Genomic DNA, 19,569 nt, shown 5'->3' with positions numbered 1-19,569 from the left:
TTTTTTTTTTTTTCTAAAATTAGTCTCAGTTCTAATTTTTAAGAAGCATCTCTAGGTTAAAAGAAAAAAGTCCTAAGTCAACGTTTTAAATAAACCAACAGTGTTTATAGACATTTTTCCGTGGGTAAATGTTCAGTAATGTCTAAATGTGTAAGGGAGTTTCCGTTTTTTTTATTTTTGACTTGTTTCACATTCTGTTTCACCACGTTGTCAGTCTAGTAAACAAGAGGCGTTGATATTCTGTGTGTGGGCTCATTGCCTTAAACTGGGTCCAAAAAATTGTCACCCAGGATCGTTAGGGAGCAAAAACAAAGCAGCAGGCTCCTCTTGTCGGCACCCCAGCCCCCCACCCCCACCCCCAGGAAGCTGGTTGTCTTGGGGGGTGTCCTGGCTCGGGGACCCTCCTCTCTCTCCCCAGGCCTTTATCCTTCATCTGCCCTCCTTGCATGAAGGGTTGAGGTTAGTGTGACATATCTTAGAAAAAATTAGTCCTCATTGTGACAAGGAGAATGCTGTACACTCCTGCGGCTGTGTGAGAAAAATTCCTCGGCATGGTTTCCTTGTCCTTTGTGGTGTGGCCTAAGGAGACCTGTACTGCTTCCAGGATTCTCACCCTGCCTGCAGTCTGGCGCTCAGTCCCCTTCCCAGCCTCCCAGTGTAAAGGAGCCGATGCTGTTTCTTGACAGATAGAATGCACTCTGCCGTTTTTTTCTTTTTTTTTTTTCTTTGGCTTTGATTTTTAGGGCCACACCCTCGGCATATGGAGGTTCCCAGGCTAGGGGTCCAGTCAGAGCTACAGCTGCCGGCCTACACCACAGCCACAGCAATGCCAGATCCAAGCCACATCTGCAAACTACGCCAGAGCTCACGGCAACACTGGATCCTTAACCCACTGAGCAAGGCTGGGCTTTGAACCCACGTCCTCATGGATACTCGTCGGGTTCATTGACTGCCGAGCCACGAAGGGAACTCCACTGCCATTTATTTGTTTCCAACATTTTGTTAGGAAAATTTTCAAACGAGGAAAAGGTGAAATCATTTCCCATTGAACACCATAAACCCGCCATCTAGAGTCTATACATAAGGTTTTACTTCTTTATCTTTAGTTCATCTTATTACTTTGGATGTATTTCAAAGTAAATGGTATTTTCCCCCCTAATGTTCCGTCGCTGGCTATGAATCCTTGATCCTTGTCACAAGGACTCCAGGCATCATGAAGCAGGTGTGGAGAAAGGGCACCGGCCAGCACAGGGGCCTCGCACGCTTCTGACCATATGGCAGGAGTGAGGCAAATACTTGTTAAATGATGCACTTCCTTTAGTCCCGTGTGACTAGCCCTGTAGGCAGACTTCACTTTGCCTCCTAGGACAAACCGCTGCTTTCATTATTTATTTATTATTATGACAAACTGTATGTTTCCTAGGCAGCTGTGATCTCCAATTTTTAAGAAGGACTTCCTTCTATAAGGTAGGCCACAAGGTGTTCCCGTTGTGGCTCAGTGGAAATGAATCTAACATCCATGAGGACTCAGGTTCGATCCCTGGCTTCGCTCCGTGGGTTGAGGATCCGGTGTTGCCGTTGCCGTGAGCTGTGGTGTAGGTCGCGGATGCGGCTTGGACCTGGCGTTGCTGTGGCTGTGGTGTAGGCCAGAGGCCACAGCCATAATTCTACCCCTAGCGTGGGAACGTCCATATGCCGCAGATGAGGCCATAAAAAGCAAAGCAAAAAAAAAAAGAGGAGGAGGAGTGCGTTCAGTAGCAAGGGGTTAATCTCAGGACTCTGCATCTTAGGTGTGCGCACGTCCGCGTGTCCGTAGGGAGGGCCCTCCGCCCAGAGTGAGGGTTTCCAGGGTGGACAACGGAATCACCACTTCGCCCCGCTGCAGGGAAGGCCGGCTTTCCCCTCTCGGTGACATGGGTGTATTTTGAACACCCTGGGGGCCGATCCCCGCGTGCAGTGTGGGCAGCCGCGCACGCACGCCTTCCCGAGAGCCCCAGGAGGGCTCATGAATCATTTTGGTGACATGTCTTCCTTTGTTCCAAAACAACCACAGGCCCTGTCATGAGTGTCGTTCACACCAGCACATTACAGAGTGAATGGCGGTGGTGGTTTTCATACTGTTAACTTTACACTTACAACTTCCTTTTTTTTCCCTCTCTATTCCCAATAGGCTCGGGTCATGTACGATTTTGCTGCTGAGCCTGGAAATAATGAACTGACAGTCAGTGAAGGAGAGATCATCACAATTACAAATCCAGTAAGAAAACCGTTACGTGTAAATCTGGCCCTTAAGGACTTGTTTTTAAGATTTTGTTTTTGGAGTTAATCGTTCAAACCCACACGAATTTTTTTCCTGTTGTGTCTGCATTGTTGATGGTGGGATAATCATCTGTTATATAAACATTGAGAACAATTAAGACCTCCTTAAAAATAGCTGGCTGGGGTTCCGTGAGGCAGAACTGGAGCCGCAGCCCCGGTAGATCCCAGCCGGACGCGGGCGTAGAGGTTGGAAAGTGATCAGCAGCCTCAGCTCCGTTTTCTGACGGCCTGGGGTCGTTGTTTGGCCCAGTACAGTGCACACATATGCTCTTTGTCTCTTCTTGTGAACGCTGTGAGGTTGGTGCTTTTCATCTCTTTTTACTGATGAGGGTGGTGCTCATAAGTGGCAAAACAGGGATTGGAAACCACATCTCTTGGCCTTTAAGCCCTGCTTTTTCTTCTTTGCTGGGGACGCTCTTGTAAACAAGTGTCCCTGGAGTGTGGTATATATACACTAGTAGGAGACGGGCTAAGAAAACAGGCTCTGAGAGGCAGACAAGCAGGCCCCATGGGCCAGGCGACAGCTCTAGACTTGGATTTCATCTGGGAGGTAGTGGATTCACTGCGTGGTTTCATTGTTGATAATGTAGGGAGGTGACGTGATGAAACCTGCACTTCAAGGAAGTGAATGCGTTGGTGCGGCTGGAGTCTAGGATCTTGACTGGGTGGTGGCAACGGGAGTAGAAAGAAGAGAGACGCAGGAGGCCGTGCAGAGTTGGATGGGGCAGCCAGGGGAGGACGGGGGACTTGGTGCCCAGTTCGATACTCTTGGTGAGAAAGGATCCCTGAGGTTTCTGGCCTTTGTACCTGAGAAAACGATGGATTTATTAAAGCATGAAAGTCAGGAAGAAGCGCTTCTTCGGAAAGATTAAATGAGCTTATTTTTTTCAGTGTTGAATTTAGAGACTAGTAAATAGTCACCTCTACCCTAGAGCTTTGCATGAGGTTAGAAATAGAAAGGCAGAGCTAGAAATGAGGACTGGAGACAGGCCGGCCCTCTGGACGCATTCGGGAGGATGCATGTGAAGAAAGGTGCCAGGAGCCTCCGAGGAGGGAGGAGGGGCTGCACCTGCCCCACCAGCTGGGGCCGAGGACGGCACAGAGCCCGGGGAAGGAGAGCGGGGAGTGACCGAGAGGACGGCCGTTTCTCAGTCGTGATAGTATTTTCTTATACCTATTGTTTTTTTTAAAGAATTACTAGTTAGAAAATATATTGGTAGTTTTAGGTAATATACCAGATAATATACCAGATTATATAAGTAAATAGCTTCTATTTTTAATCACAGACGAGATTAAAGATTCTTTTATCTCCCATTGAATTTTGTTTTAAATGAAGTATTCTTCATTTCTTGATAAAGCATTTTTTAAGTTGCTGTTGTGGTCAAAAATTGACAAGGTTGTGGCTTAAGGGACTTTTAGAAAGACTGTCATCTAGATTTGGGTAGTTATTGACTAGGGTACGGTTTATGAATTTAAGACAATGCTTACTATTTTAAGGGGAGAAATAGGACTTTGCTAAGGTTATACTGAAAAACAGGAATCTTGGTATGGAGTATTTGGTTCTTTAGTTTATTGCTATGACTTACCTGGAAGAGCTACAAAAGCATGGACCGGTTGTTTTTCCTCAATACCAGGCAAGCCCAAAGCTTAGTGGCTTGAACAAATACTTGATTGTCATTGCTTTGGGAATCTCAGGTCAGCCAGATGGCTCTCCTGATGGGCCCGTCACCAGTGTGAGGCTGGGGCAGGGCCCTCCATTGTGGCCTCATGTTGGCGGTTCTCCTGCTGGCTGTGGGCTGCCTTGGAAGGGGCAGTGGAGAGATTAGGCCTTGTCCAAATTTATCCTCATAGCAGCTCTTTTGGAAAAAAGAGCAAGGAGAAGTGTACCAAAAAGCCTCTTGAGGAAAGGCCCTGAACTCACCCCATGTTACCTCTACCTCCTTCTTTTTTTTTTTCCCCCTTTTTTCTTTAGGGCAATACCTGTGGCATATGGAGGTTCCCACGCCAGGGGTCAAATCAGAGCTGCAGCTGCCGGCCTACACCACAGCCACAGCAATGCAGGATCCAAGCCACATTCTCAACCTGCACCACAGCTCATGGCAATGCCGGATCGGTTGTTAACCCACAGAGTGAGGCCGGGGATTGGACCCACGTCCTCATAGATTCTAGTCGGGTTCATTACCACTGAGCCACAACGAGAACTCCTCTACCGCGTTCTGTTGGCCAAAGGTCAGTGCAGACTCTAGAAAGGGGGGTGTGCTTTTTACCTCTTGACAGTCGGAGCTGCAAACCATTTTTTAATCTACCACAGACCAGCAAATAGAAAAGAATTATAAAATCATGCCATTCTATTAATATCCTGTTTTTCAATCTTTGATCAATTATTGTTGAAGTTTGCTTTTTCTTGTTTTTAGATTACATCATTTTCTGGTGCAAAGAAGGCTTAAGAATTTAAAATTTTGAACAGTATTAGCTCTCTGGGAATGAAGGTTAATGTTCATTTTTTATGTGTAACAATCCCCAAAGAAAAGTTTCTGCGGAAAATTCCAACTGTAATCTTTTTTCTTTTTTCTCTTTTACTTTCCTGAGGACGTTGGTGGAGGATGGCTGGAAGGAAGAAACAGCAAAGGAGAACGAGGGCTCGTTCCCACAGACTATGTTGAGGTGCGAACTTAGTGTCGTTTACTCATTAAACCTGGTCTTTGTAAAACGTATTTTCGTAAATTACCAATTTAAAGGACAAGATTGGAAAATAACTTTATTTTTAATTAAAAAATAATTCACTGTAAAAGTAATACATGCTGGAGTTCCCGTTGTAGCTCAGTGAGTTAAGGACCCGACATTGTCTCTGTAAGGACGCAGGTTCTATCCCTGGCCTCGATTAGTGGGTTAAGGATCCAGCGTTGCCACAAGCTGTGATGTAGGTCGCAGATGTGGCTTGGATCTGGTGTGGCTGTGGCCATGGTGTAGGAATTTCCATATGCCCCAGGTGCAGCTGTAAGAAGAAAAAAAAAAGTAATACATGCTGATTATATAAAATGTGGAAAATACATTAAAGTAGAATTAAGAAATATTAGTTATAGACTTAAACTCCAGAGAGCAATTCCAAATATTTAGATTAAGTTCCTTCCCAGGATAGCAACTTTTAATTATTCTGAATAAAAGTCACTATTTTTCCTTTGCTGTTGTATAATAGCTGCTGCCTAGAATACTGTTTATTGTAGAATTAATTCACAAATTAATCTGCTTATTGCAGATTTTTTAAGTAGCTTGCTTCTCCCCGTGCTGATTTAGGGCGTCTCTCTCGGCTCCCCCTCCCATTCCCAAAGTCCGAAGGGTTTTGAATGAGCTACTGTGAGGAGCTATTGCCTGGCTTAAGCGCTGCTGTGCCAGATGCCTGCCTGGGACACACCCACTCAGCGGACAGATCCTCTTCTGAGTCAGCCTCCTAGCGCCCCCTGCTGGTTTTCTGTAGGTCACTCAAAACAGCCCTGGGTGCCTGGTAGCTTGCCTCTCATCAGGTTGATGGAAACTAAGGTTGCCGGGTTCCCTGTGGGTCAAATTGGAGTGAGGTCAGGAACGGGAAGGCTCCGTGCCTGGCCTTCCTCACCTAGAGATGGGTGGGTGGTTTTGAACACTCTGCAGAATCTGATGAAATCTCAGAGTTACGTGCACATGCGGACACCCCAGCCTTTCCCAGACAGTTTCAGGGGCTCCCAGACTGCCGAACCCAGTCCACACGTCTCATGTTTGTGCCGTGTTTTACCTCTGTGCGTTCAGGATCCTAAAAATTGACAGCAGTGAGAAGAAAGTGAGCGTTTTAAGTCGATACTAGCCTTGGTTGCATTTTCTGGAACTGTGCCTACTACAGAAAGCAGTCGGGGGGACACCTTTCTCCCGGAAGAGAAACCCCTTTTCCGTAGCAGATGCCAGTTCTGGCTTGCCCTCAGCGACTCTAACTCTGAAAGGACTCTCCTCTCTGAAAATAACCCTGGGTCTTTCGGCTGTCCAGATTCTGCCCAGTGATGGAAAGGATCCGTTTTCTTGTGGGAACTCGGTGGCCGACCAAGCCTTCCTCGACTCCCTCTCGGCAAGTACAGCGCAAGCCAACTCAGCAGCGGCCAGCGGCGCCAACCAGGTAAGCGGCCGGCGTGGTCCTGCTGGACGCAGCTGCCCTGACTGCGAGCTCGTGATGCGTTAGAGCCTTTGCCCTTCCCTGAAAGCGTCCACAAAATAGCTGTTCGATGTTTGTGTGGCATTTCTTGCTGGGTTTTAACAAAGCACTTGCCCGTTAAGCCTGCTAAAGACTGTTTCTAGGGTGGATTATGAGCCAGAAGGCGGGGCGTTCATTGGGAGTTGCTTTCAAAAGTCGGGTGTGCTGTGAACACAGACCCTGTAAATTGCAAACACCTCTCAGCTGAGAGCGTGGAAAGACAAGGGCCCTCTGCTGAGGCGAGACGGTCGTGTCAAAGCTGTGGCTGGAACAGGGCGCAGTTTCTGTGACCTCGGTCCGGACTTGCGCTCTCAGCTCACGGCCCCTCCTCTGGCAGATGCAGTGCATGTAAACATGGCTGCAAATCCGGCGGTTGGTGCAGTTACTGTTCTACTTCTAGAAAATGTAGGAAAGTGGGCTACTGAAATCTTACATAAAGTTTCATGAATTTGACCAGTTGAGGTGACTCTGCCTAGTTCAGTGGTTGCGAATGATTATCCAGAGCCAGTGTCAACATTCAAAAATGTTGTTGCCTCCTGCGTCTTTAGAAATGAGTGGGCTTTGGGGGGTGTTAGTCATCTTTTTAACTACATCAAAGGTTTAGATTACTAGAGCCCAGTAATCCTGTCACTTAATTATTCGCTCGCAGGATATTTATATCTTAACCTTTTAAGAGAGTCTGTCAAAGTACTGCTACTGTACATTAACTGCACATTTTGTACATTTTAAAATAGTTTTTGTGGGCATTCTGAATTATAAATTAGATATTTAAAATTTAGAGACAAGGATATCACCACAGTTGGGCATCTTCCTATATTTTGTTCGTCTGTCATTCCTGAGAACACTGGTCAGGTAAAGCTTTTACTCGGGATAAAATGTGAAGAAGTAGTTAAACCTCATTGGACGTTGCTCGAGGGATTCTCAGCGGGGCACCGAGAGCCGTCAGGGCCTGGTACTCGCTCCTCCTCGGGGTGATTGGCACCGCTCGATCGGTGGCCCCCAGCGGGGCTGCAGTCACCAAAACGGTCTCACATGTTGCCACGTGGGAAAAGTCCACCCGACTGAGACTCACTGAGTTACACAAAAACATCATTGAAAGGGTTTACATCAAGTGAGAGACAGCATTTCAGCAGAGGGGAATTGTAATGAGAGGATCGTAGAACAAGGAAACACAGGATAGGAATGTGCACCGTATTTTAATTCAGGGGCCTCTTTCAGCCGTTATCTCAGGAGAGACTGAAGCACTTGAGCTCATAAACCCAAATCCAAGTGAAACTCAAACTTTGTTGTGAAGAAGATTCCTCAGTGTTGAAGTGTAGTGATATAAAGTCATCAGCATAAGTCTAAATTTTTTTCTTCCGGGTTATTTAGAAGAAAATATAACCAGCTTTTTAAAATTGAGTTTTACTGATCCACCCTGACATTAAATCTAATCAGATCCTTTGAAAGCAAAGGAGAAATGAACTGAAACCAAGAGGAACAAAATACAGAAAGCGTGCTAATTTGAGCACTTGCATTTAATTTAAATCAAGTAAAAATATTTTCATCAGCCGTCTGTGCTCTGTTATCCCAGATGTGAGAACAGTTAAACTGGGCCAAGACCGTGGTACATTTTATAAATACCGTTATTAATTGGTAGCTTCTCAAAATGTTGCCGTCAGGTTTGCCCATGATTTCCTTTTCTGAAGGTCAGTAAGGAAATACCGTTTTTGCTCCGGGGATCTGCCTCTTGGGACTTTCGGGTTGTTCTGGCGTGGTGTTCTCTCCCGGAGGACAGTTTTACGTGGAGGAGGAGCTGGGCCTCTCCTCTGAGCTGTCGGGGCAGGCGGGCTGCACCCCCTCAGCGGTGCAGCCGTCTCGGCCGCCTTCTGCTTCGTTGTCTCAGCGCCACGTGTTTTCAATTCGGCTCCCCCACCCCCCCCGAGTTAGAGCTTACCCACACCCAGCACCGGGTTGTCCAACTTTCCGACTGCTCTTTCTTTTAAATCATATCTTTTTAGAAAGAGCTCTCTCAAAGGTTATGTCTGTCTGCAGAATTTCTTGACTCACTTATTCCGAGCCTACTATTTTTGAATTTACCTGAGCCTTCCTTAACTTTGTTTTTAAGCTCTTCTGCATTTCAGAGTAATCGGTTCATTATCAATTACTTGTATAACTTGATATGTAAAATCAAGCACTCCCTTTTGTTTTTCTTAAAACTCCTGATTTCATGTTGCTTGGGGTACCTTCTGGTTTTAGCTTCTTACTGAGCAATCACAGGGTAAGTGCAGTAACTGGTGTAGCAGTGGGTAACATAGATGCATTCACCCCAACCTCCCGTTATCTTTTTCTTCCTTTTCTGCATGTGAGGGAACCCTTACCTGTAAAACCCTTACCTATAGTCTATACTATAGCCAAGAGCCAGGTGTATCAAAAAGGTCAAAGGAACATAATGCATTATTCTTCAAATGTATTGAAACAATTTAATTTGCAAAACGATAGCACTGTTTATTTTTTTAAGTACTTGGAGAAAATAAAGGCAACTTTTTTTTTTTTTTTTTTAATAACCGTTGGAAATATATAAGGCCTGTCTAAGCACAACACAATTTCTGGCAGCCGTTAAGGAAAGAATTGGTACATTTAAATCAAAAACTAATATTAAACTGGGGGAAAAGAATCCTAATATGCCAGAGATATCAGCTAATTCTGTTACTATACGAAGAACTCTTGTAAATAGGAAAGAGGTGAGCAACTTAGAAGAAACGGGCAAAGGGTGTGAACAGATTTTTCACTGGGAGAAGTGGTACAGAGAGCCATAACCATTAGGGAAAAGCTCGTTTTGAAATTCTTCTATCAAATTAGCAGAGAATTAAAATGTTTTAACAGGGAGTTCCTGTCGTGGCGCAGTGGTTAACGAATCCGACTAGGAACCATGAGGTCGCGGGTTCGATCCCTGCCCTTGCTCAGTAGGTTAACGATCCGGCGTTGCCGTGAGCTGTGGTGTAGGTTGCAGATGCGGCTCGGATCCCGCGTTGCTGTGGCTCTGGCGTAGGCCGGTGGCTACAGCTCCAATTGGACCCCTAGCCTGGGAACCTACATATGCTGCGGAAGCGGCCCAAGAGATAGCAACAAAAAGGACAAAAAAAGACAAAATAAATAAATAAATAAATAAAAATAAAATGTTTTAACAGCTCACGTTCAAACAGGCATTCTGGTAAAGAATGAATTGAAGAAGCTTTTCGGAGAACAGTTTGATAATATAGGTTAATATGTCAAGTGCATCTTCTCTCTGACGCAGCACTTCAGAGATTATCTTACCGCGCTGAGCCTCAGAACCCAGCCACCTGGGCAAGAGAAGAGCTGGACCGCAGCAGGGTCGTAACAGCAAACCTGGAATGGATGTGTTGTCAGTAGGGGGCTGGCCAGCTAGACAAGAGGACAGCCGCACAGTGGGAAGCGGTGCTGCTTTTTGAGGAATGAGGGTAGCTTCAGATGGACGAACTCTCTGGAAGGCATAGCAGTATGTGCAGTGTTCTCCTTCTTCCGGTTAAATACATACACACCACAGATGCAAAACGTGGAGAAACCTAATTGAAAGATACCCAAGAAATGGATCAGATGGTTGTTTTATTTTTCTGTTACAGACTGTAAGTTTCATGAGGGCAGCTGTTGCAGTACCTTTGGAAAAGACTAGTTTGTAGTGGTTAATACTGATTTCGTTACTGGTCATTTATCTGATGTCTTAGAGTTTTAGGAGCATTTCCTATTGGTGGCTGTGCCGCTAGAACGCCTTAACCAGCTGGTGGAGATGAAGCTCAGATGTCATTACCAGACATGGGCTAAGAGTTGGCCTCGTCTTATTTTTCACCCAGTTATTAGTGTTTAAATTATATCATAGATTCTAAAAAGATTCTCAGTATGGGTCACCTAAAAATCTTAGATCACTGCCTCTTTGCAGAACTTGCTTTTAAGAAATTAACGAGACATTTCTGTTTGTACTTTTCAAAGAACAGTAGGGATTAAACAGTAATTGAAAGTTGTGTAAAGCCAGGTGTTTTATCTGAGGGTATTTGACTGGAGGGACTTATTTTCCTATCTTTCTTAAACACCAGAAAGGAACGCGGACTTGGGGTAAAGTGCTTCTCCTTCCGTGAAGGTTCTTGCTGCTTTTGATCACGCTGTTTCCCAGCTGCCCTCTGCTCCTCTCTTCTGTTTGAGTTTCTCATCCCCTCCTTCCTCCTCCCCAAGGCGGCCGGTGCAGCGGGAAGCATGGTGTGAGGTTTGGCGTTAGAGCTGGGTTGACGGTCTGTCTGCTGCGCAAGAGCCCGGGCTGCCTCCTGAACTGGTGGAGCCCCAGGCCACTTGTATAAAGTGGGGCCGGACTCATGGAAGACATTGAACAAATATTTTCCTTTTTTTCTCACCTCTTCCCGCTCCAAGGCATGATGTCAGTCCACGTATCCTCTTTGGTTCTCTCCTAGCCGTGCTGATGAGTCCCTCATAAATCTCTCTCCAGTTTTGAGTTTTCCGTTTGCTCACCCGTCCAGCTTCTTGTTGGAGCAGCTCCATCTGCCTGTCGCCTCTGTATCTCAGTCAAACTCCGCATGAACAAAATCCCTCACTCTTTCCTCACAAACTAGTTTTCTTAAGTGTTTAGAACAACACTTGGTACTTAGTGGGGTTTAATGATTATTTGGGGGGGGTTCTTTCTTTTTTATTTTTTTGGCTAGTTAGGGCCTCACCTATGGCATATGGAGGTTCCCAGGCTAGAGGGCACATCAGAGCTGCAGCTGCCAGCCTACACCACAGCCACAGCCACACCAGATCCAAGCCTACACCACAGCTCACGGCAACGCTGGATCCTTAAGCCGCTGAGTGAGGCCAGGTATTGAACCTGCGTCCCCATGCTTACTAGTTAGGTTCATTACCCTGAGTCACGATGGGAGCTCCAGTAATTGTTGATTATAGTTATATGCCACTGCCTCTAACTTAAAAACTTCAGGGGCTCCCCCATGGCCTCCAGAAGCAGGTAAGCATGTCTGCGTGTTACGAGGAAGCACTGCCAGGAGATAGGCACCGTCCTGTCAGTTTGACCATGAAGCAGACACTCAGCAATGCATGGTAGGGAGACTAGAAGAAATCCGGCTGAATTTGGGGTGGGGCCGGATCCTTTTTCATGCTCAGTTACATCTGTGATTCCTCCACACGGCCCATCTTTACCTTATCCTCACTTACGTATTGAGTTCCAGCCAAACAGGCTCTTCTCCAGATACGCCCCACCTTCTCTTTGTATCTTGCTCTCTTCTAAGAACGGTGGGAGATGGCATCTGCCCATCCTTCAAGGTTCAGCTCAATATCACGCCCTTTAGGAAGAAGGCTTTGCTTTTCCCTTCCTCTCGATCCTCTTAGCGCTGTTTCTGATCTTCTCACAAGTGGTCGTACTTAGGAACTTGGACGCTTGCTGAGAAGCAGAGGTTTTGCCTTGTATTTTCTATTCCCAGAACTTCCAGGAGGCCTTGCACCGTCACAGGGTGTTCTGCATGTGTTGGGATGATTTTTTGTTCCGTCATAAATACATCACAAGATGTTCTGAATGGAGAACGTTATGAGATTTACAGATTTCAGCCTGAACCCCTGTCTAAAGGGGGTTTGTGTTGGCCACAGTGGCTGTGGGACGAGGACTGTTGCTAGCCCACCATTCTACCAGTTGCTGAGTCACCCAATTAGAAAGAGGTAAACTCTCTTACAGAAAATCCTCTGGGGTTCGGGATTATTTTTAAGTTTAGATATTAAATAAATGGGGAGTTCCCGTTGTGGCTCAGTGGTTAACGAATCCAACTGGGAACCCATGAGGTGGCGGGTTTGATCCCTGGCCTTGCTCAGTGGGTTAAGGATCTGGTGTTGCCGTGAACTGTGGTGTGGGTTGCAGATGCGGCTCGGATCCCGCGTTGCTGTGGCTCTGGTGTAGGCTGGTGGCTGCAGCTCTGATTCGACCCCTAGCCTGGGAACCTCTATATGCCGCGGGAGAAGCCCAAGAAATGGCAAAAAGAAAAAAAATAGATATTAAATAAATGTTCAAATTTAGGGACATAAGATCTTTTTCATTAGGTAAGGATTTTCAGTGTAGTGGTCTTTGTTGTGAAGGAATTCTTATTAAGAGAGGAGGGCAATAATAATTTTATATTGCAACTACATTTTGCTTTCTCATTGCTCTTAAAGTCCTCTTTAGCCTGTGTTAAGGCCATTTTGAAGTCCATTTAAAAATAAATTAGCAAAAGAGGCCTTCACGAAGGCTTATTTCGTTATCTCAGTCTGTCTTGCTGTGGGCTTCTCCTGAGATTTCCTCTGTACTAAAGCATTATTGCAAAGGTCCTACTCATTTCCCTGCCCTCCCAGCCCCACAGGAATCCCTTAACCTGGTTACAGGGCTTCAAAGGTAAGGAAGATTCTACATATCTGTGCCAAGGATTTGTTGGCATTTTTCTTCAAAAATGTGCTAGGCTGGTGACACCTATGCTTTTTTCTTTCACAGACTCTTGCCTAGTAAAAGGCAGCTTTGCATGTCTGGGACCCATTCAGAATATATGCTGGTGAAATTTACTGTTTAGGATGTTTTGTTGTTGTTGTTTGGTTTTATCTAACAGGAAACAAATGGCAAAAGCAAACGTTTTTGTTTTGTGTCGTTTTGTTTTAACCCTTAAAACTGCTATGGTAAGAGGCTAGTCAGCATTGTTATACACACACAACCCATCATCGGAGAAATGTCTGTTAAAGCCTCTTTCACAGGGACATTGATTAGATCTACCTGGAAGCAAATTGTCTTTTGCTACTTGCAGCATCGTCTTGTTGGGCACATAAAGCTGTGTGCCATTTAAAGTGGGTATAGAGGGAACATGTCTCAACATAATACGAGCTATCTATGCCAAACCCACAGCCAATGGTAATATTCAATGGGGGAAAGCCGAGAGCCTTCCCGCTAAAATATGGGACAAGGTGAGGATGCTTGCTCTCACTTCTTTCATTCAACGTAGTATTGGCAGTCCTGGCCAACAGAAGTCAGACAAGAAAAGGAAATAAAAGGTATCCAGATTGAAAGGAAAGAGGTAACATTGTCATTATATACAGATGACATGATACTATATTTAGACAGCCCTAAAGATTCTACACAGAAACTATTAGAACTGATAAATGAATTCAGCAAGATAGCAGGATTACAAAATTAACATGCAGAAATCAGTTGCATTTCTTTATACTAACAATGGAATAGCAGAAAGTGAATGTGTAAAAAAAAAAAATTTCAAGTCACACCCCCCAAAATAAAATACTTGAGTAAACTTGACCAAGGAACTGAAAGATTTATGTGCTAAGAACTATAAAACATTAATAAAGGAAATTAAAGATGATTTAAATAAAGGGAAAGATATCCCATGCTCTTAGATTGGGAGAATGAATGTCATTAAAATGGCCAAACTGTCCAAAGCCGTGTGTAGCTTTAGTGTGAGCCCCATCGAATTACCCATGACAGTTTTCACGAAACTAGAACAAATAAGCCTAAAATTTATATGGAACCGCAAAAGACCCAGAATTGCCAGAGCAATCCTGAAGAGAAAGAACAAAGCAGGAGGCTTAACCCTCTCAGACTTTAGACAATACTACAAACCTACAGTAATCAAAACAGCATGGTGTTGGTACAAAAACAGATATACAGATCAATGGAACAGAATAGAGAACCCAGAAATAAACCTTCATACCTGTGGTTAGTTAATCTTTCACAAAGGAGGCAAACATATACAGTGGGAAAAGGACAGTCTCTTCAGCAAGTGGTGTTGGGAAAGCTGGACAGCTGCATGTAAAGCATGTGAAGTCAGAGCACACCCTTTTACCATTCATAAAAATAGACTCAAAATGGCTCAAAGATCTAAAAATAAGACATAACACCATGAAACTCCTAGAAGAGGTCATAGATAGACAAAACATTCTTTGGCATAAATTGTACCAGTGTTTTCTTACATCAAATAGGACTTAAACTTACCAGTTTTTTGGTACAGTGAAGGAAACCATTTTAAAAAATGAAAAGACATGGGAGTTCCCATCGTGGCACAGCAGAAACAAATCCAACTAGGAACCATGAGGTTGCAGGTTCAATCCCTTGCCTCACTCAGTGAGTTAAGGATCTGGCATTGCCATGAGCTGTGGTGTAGGTCAGAGACGTGGCTCGGATTTGGTGTTGCTGTGGCTCTGTTGTAGGCCGGCAGCTGTAGCTCTGATTAGATCCCTGGGAACCTCCATATGCCATGGGTGTGGCCCTAAAAAAAGACAAAAGACCAAAAAAAAAAAAAAAAAAAAAAGACAACCTACGGATTGGGAAAAAAAATATTTTCAAATGGTGCTACCAACAAGGGCTTAATTTTCAAAATATACAAACAGCTCATGCAACTCAACAGCAACAAAAAACAACTCAATAAAAAAATGAGCAGAAGACCTAACTAGACGTTTCTTCAAAGAAGACATACAGATGACACACAGGCACATGGAAAAGCTGTTCCGCATCACTAATTATTAGGGAAATGTAAATCAAAACTACAATCTGGTGTCACCGCACACCAGTCAGAATGGCCATCATCAAAAAATCTATAAACAGGAGTTCCCGTTGTGGCGCAGTGGTTAACGAATCCGACTAGGAACCATGAGGTTGCGGGTTCGGTCCCTGCCCTTGCTCAGTGGGTTAACGATCCGGTGTTGCCGTGAGCTGTGGTGTAGGTTGCAGATGCGGCTCGGATCCGGCGTTGCTGTGCCTCTGGCGTAGGCCGGTGGCTACAGCTCCGATTCAACCCCTAGCCTGGGAACCTCCATATGCCGCGGGAGCGGCCCAAGAAATAGCAACAACAACAAAAGACAAAAGACAAAAAAAAAAAAAAAATCTATAAACAATAAGTGCTGGAGAGGAGGCAGAGAAAGGGAAACCCTCCTACACTCTTGATGGGAATGGAAATTGGAGCAGTCGCTATGGAGAACAGTATGAAGGTTCCTTAAAAAACTAAAAGCAGAGTTACCATGCAGTCCCACTCCTGGGCAGATACCTGGAAAAGACAAAAGGTTCTGATTCAAAAAGCTATTATACATGGAAGAGATTAAACAACAAAGTCCTACTGCATAGCACAGGGAACCTTGTTCAATGGCCTGTGATAAACCATACTGGGAAAGAAAACTATTTATTTATTTATTTTATTTATTACTCAATGAATTTATTACATTTGTAGTTGTACAATGATCATCACAGCCCAATTTTATAGGATTTCTATCCCACACCCCCAGCGCATCCCCCCCCTCCCAAACTGTCTCCTTTGGAAACCATAAGTTTTTCAAAGTCTGTGAGTCAGTATCTGTTCTGTAAAGTTCATTCTGTCCTTTTTTCAGATTCCACATGTCAGTGAAAGCATTTGATGTTGGTGTCTCATTGTCTGACTGACTTCACTTAGCAGGATAATTTCTAGGTCCATCCATGTTGCTTAAAATGCCGTTATTTCGTTCCTTTTAATGGCTGAGTAATATTCCATTGTGTATATGTACCACATCTTCTTGATCCACTCCTCTGTCAATGGACATTTAAGTCGTTTCCATGTCTTGGCTATTGCAAATAGTGCTGCAGTGAACATCGGAGTACATGTGTCTTTGGAGTCATGGTTTTCTCTGGGTGCCCAGGAGTGGGATTGCTGGATCAAAAGGTAGTTCTATTTTCAGTTTTCTGAGGAATCTCCATACTGCTTTCCACAGTGGTTGCACCATTTTACACTCCCACCAACAGTGTAATAGGGTTCCTTTTTCTCCACACCCTCTCCAGCACTTACTCTTTGTAGACTTTTGGATGATGGCCATTCTGGCTGGTGTAAGGTGGTACCTCAGAGTGGTTTCTCTAAGAATGAGTGATGTTGAACATCTTTTCATGTGTTTTTTGGCCATCTGTATGTCATCTTTGCTGAACTGTCTATTTAGATCTTCTGCCCATTTTTGGATGGGGTTGTTCATTTTTTTGCTATTGAGCTGTAGGAGGTGTTTATAAATTTTGGAGATTAATCCCTTGTCAGTTGATTCATTTGCAAAGATTTTCTCCCATTCTGTGGGTTATCTTTTCGTTTTGTTTAGGGTTTCTGTTGCTGTGCAGAAACTTATAAGTTTGATTAGGTCCCTTTTGTTTATTTTTATTTTTGTTTTTATTGTCATTACTCTAAGAGGGGAATCTGAGAAGATGTTGCTGTTGTTTATGTTGGAGAGTGTTTGGCCTATGTTTTCCTCTTTAGAGTTTTATAGTGTCTTGTCTTATATTTAGGTCTTTAATCCATTTTGAGTTTATTTTTGTGTATGGTGTTAGGGAATGTTCTAATTTCATTCTTTTCCATGTGGCCGTCCAGTTTTCCCGTTACCACTTATTGAACAGGCTGTCTTTTCTCCGTTGTATATTCTTGCCTCCTTTGTCATAGATTAGTTGGCTGTAGATGCATGGATTTAATTCTGGGCTTTCTGTCCTGTTCCACTGATCTCTATTTCTGTCTTTGTGCCAGTACCATATGGTTTTGATGATTGTTGCTTTGTAGTATAGTCTGAAGTCCGGGAGTCTGATTCCTCCATCTCCGTTTTTCTTTTTCAGGATGTCTTTGGCTATTCTGGGTCTTTTGTGCTTCCAAGCAAACTTTAAAATATTTTGTTCGAGTCCTGTGAAAAATGTCCTTGGTAATTTGATGGGGATTGCATTGAATATATAGATTGCCTTAGGTAGTATAGTCATTTTGATAATACTGACTCTTCTGATCCAAGAGCATGGTATGTCTTTCCATCTATTTGTGTCCTCTTTGATTTCTTTCATCAGTGTCTTATAGTTTTCAGAGTACAGGTCTTTTATCTCTTTAGGTAGGTTTACTCATAGGTATTTTATTCTTTTGGATGTGATGGTAAATGGGATTGCTTCCCTAATTTTTCTTTCTGCTCTTTCATTGTTAGTGTATAGAAATGCCGTTGATTCCTGTGTATTAATTTTGTATCCTGTGACTTTGCCAAGTTCATGGATGAGCTCTAACAGTATTTTGCTAGAGTCTTTAGGATTCTGTCGGTATAGTATCATGTCGTCTGCAAATAGGGATAGTTTTACTTCTTCCTTTCCAATTTGGACTCCTTTTATCTCTTTTACTTCTCTGATCGCTGTGGCTAGGATTTTGAAAACTATGTTAAATAGTAGTGCAAGAGTGGACATCCTTGTCTTGTTCCTGATCTCAGCGGGAATTCTTTCCGCTTTTCACCATTGAGAATGATGTTGGCTGTGGGTTTGTCATATATAGCCTTTATTATGTTGAGGTAATGTGCTCACTTTCTGAAGGGTTTTTATCAGAAGCGGGTGTTGGATTTTGTCAAAGGCTTTGGGAAGGAAAACTTTTAAAAGACTGTCTGTGTGTATGCATGTGCATATAGATATGGATGTATAGACACACACACATATGTAATAACTGAATCACTTTGCTTGCAGCAGAAATTAACATTGTAAATCAACTCTACAGTACTTGGAATGGATACCTTTGTGTTCAGAATGTGAATTAATAAAGCATCTGTTAGGCCATTTAAACTTTTTTGGGGGTAATTTCCCATCAGTAGTATCAGTGTGACTGGGTACAAGTGGATTTCATCTGTTGCTGTGATCTAGCCGTATTTTTTAAAAGAATGTGTAAGTTTTGTATTTCTGTTAGTTGTGTTTTTGAAGTCAGTAGAAGTTCATCTGTAGAATTAGATGATGTCCTTTGAGTAAAAGATCTATGAAGAACAAAATAGGAAATTTTACAAATTTGTCTGTATTTTAAGCTGAAATGATTAGGCTTTTTACATAAGGAAGTTTATACCTGGGATTTCCCTTGTGGCACAGAAGGTTAAGGATCCAGCATTGTCACTGTTAAGAGGCTCGATTTGCTGCAGGTTCAGTCCCTGGCCCAGGAATTTCCACATGCTGAGGGCACATTCAAAAAATAAAAAGAAAATCTTACACCTTCTGAAGGTCTTTTAGAGAAAAAGAACTAAACCGTTGTCAGAAACTGATTGAAATGTTCTTGGGTTATAAAAATCATGTTATTTACTTTCTCTTCCCACTTCCATACACAGTTGGTACTTGGTTATTAAATGTTTGATGAATGAGGAATTTCAGATAAAGACTTTGATACCTCAGTCATGCAGATGAGTTACAAACAAACAAAAACACAATAACCTCAGCTTTCACAAAATAAGTTCCCATTCATTGTTGCTGTATATCCCTGGATTAAGTCTCCCTCCAGAAGTTCCTTCCTTCCTTCTTTCCTTCCAGGCAGACCATACTCAGGGTGTGGTAGAGTGGTAGACTGTGACAAGGTAACAGATAGCATGCAGATGTGTGGGGCTGAGACACAGCGAGAACGCCCCCGTGTGGTCTGAATGGACCCCCGAATGCTGCCAGGGCCTTTGGCCCGAGCTGATAATATACAAGCTGGTGAGCCCATGATCAGGGCCCCTTCTGACCTGTAGACATTCAGGTGCCCAGTGTTTTCCAGGCAGGAGCAAAGATGAGGTCACTCCAGGGCCAGTGCGTTCCTGGGGCCTCAGCCAGTGTGGACCCAACGCACCAGTGTTGTCCCTCGTTTTACTTAGAGCTCCCTCCCTTTGGGAGCCGTTAGTCCTCATTTCCTGATCAGACCGAGTGACCTGTCTGAACTTTGGACTGCCTCTGTAAGGCAACAGGTGCTTAGCAGGAGCTGTGCCCGCTCATCAGTGTCTTTTGAACCTTATGTTCTTTATCCTCTTGTGTGCTGGTTTGTAGAAGGCCAAACAGAAAGCAGCCGTAATGAAGTATAAGTTCTCGTTTTCATTAATTCTCAGACCTAGATGACCCTTGACGTCTGAGCTAGTTCATGTGGACTGGGCGAGAAGTAAAAGCATCAGTTGCCCACCTCTCCATCTTCCTCCAGCCTCTCCCAGTGTTGTTGGTCCCATGATCTGTGCGGTGGAAGTTATTCTTCTTGGGCCATGTCTTGAAGAACTGGGAAGCCAGT

General features: G+C 44.0%; 1 protein-coding gene across 3 annotated transcripts in view; it reads left to right on the top strand.

Moving 5' to 3' along the window:
• Nucleotides 1-19,569, top strand: part of SNX9 (sorting nexin 9) — a 111,154-nt gene that overhangs the window by 43,170 nt on the left and 48,415 nt on the right. For all 3 annotated transcript variants that reach the window (XM_085022972.1, XM_003353171.5, XM_085022955.1), the window contains 3 exons: nt 2,171-2,257; nt 4,909-4,983; nt 6,332-6,457. In XM_085022972.1, coding sequence (XP_084879098.1) covers nt 2,180-2,257; nt 4,909-4,983; nt 6,332-6,457 — 279 coding nt within the window. In that variant the 5' untranslated portion in view covers nt 2,171-2,179. The remainder of the gene's footprint in view (nt 1-2,170; nt 2,258-4,908; nt 4,984-6,331; nt 6,458-19,569) is intronic.

Source organism: Sus scrofa, chromosome 1 (genome assembly GCF_054392235.1).
Source record: "Sus scrofa isolate SSC_HxYL_T2T_F1_AM1 chromosome 1, Sscrofa_HxYL_maternal_Yorkshire_Landrace_v2.0, whole genome shotgun sequence".
NCBI classification, from domain to species: Eukaryota; Metazoa; Chordata; class Mammalia; order Artiodactyla; family Suidae; genus Sus; species Sus scrofa.
This window is presented reverse-complemented; position numbering and strand designations above follow the sequence as displayed.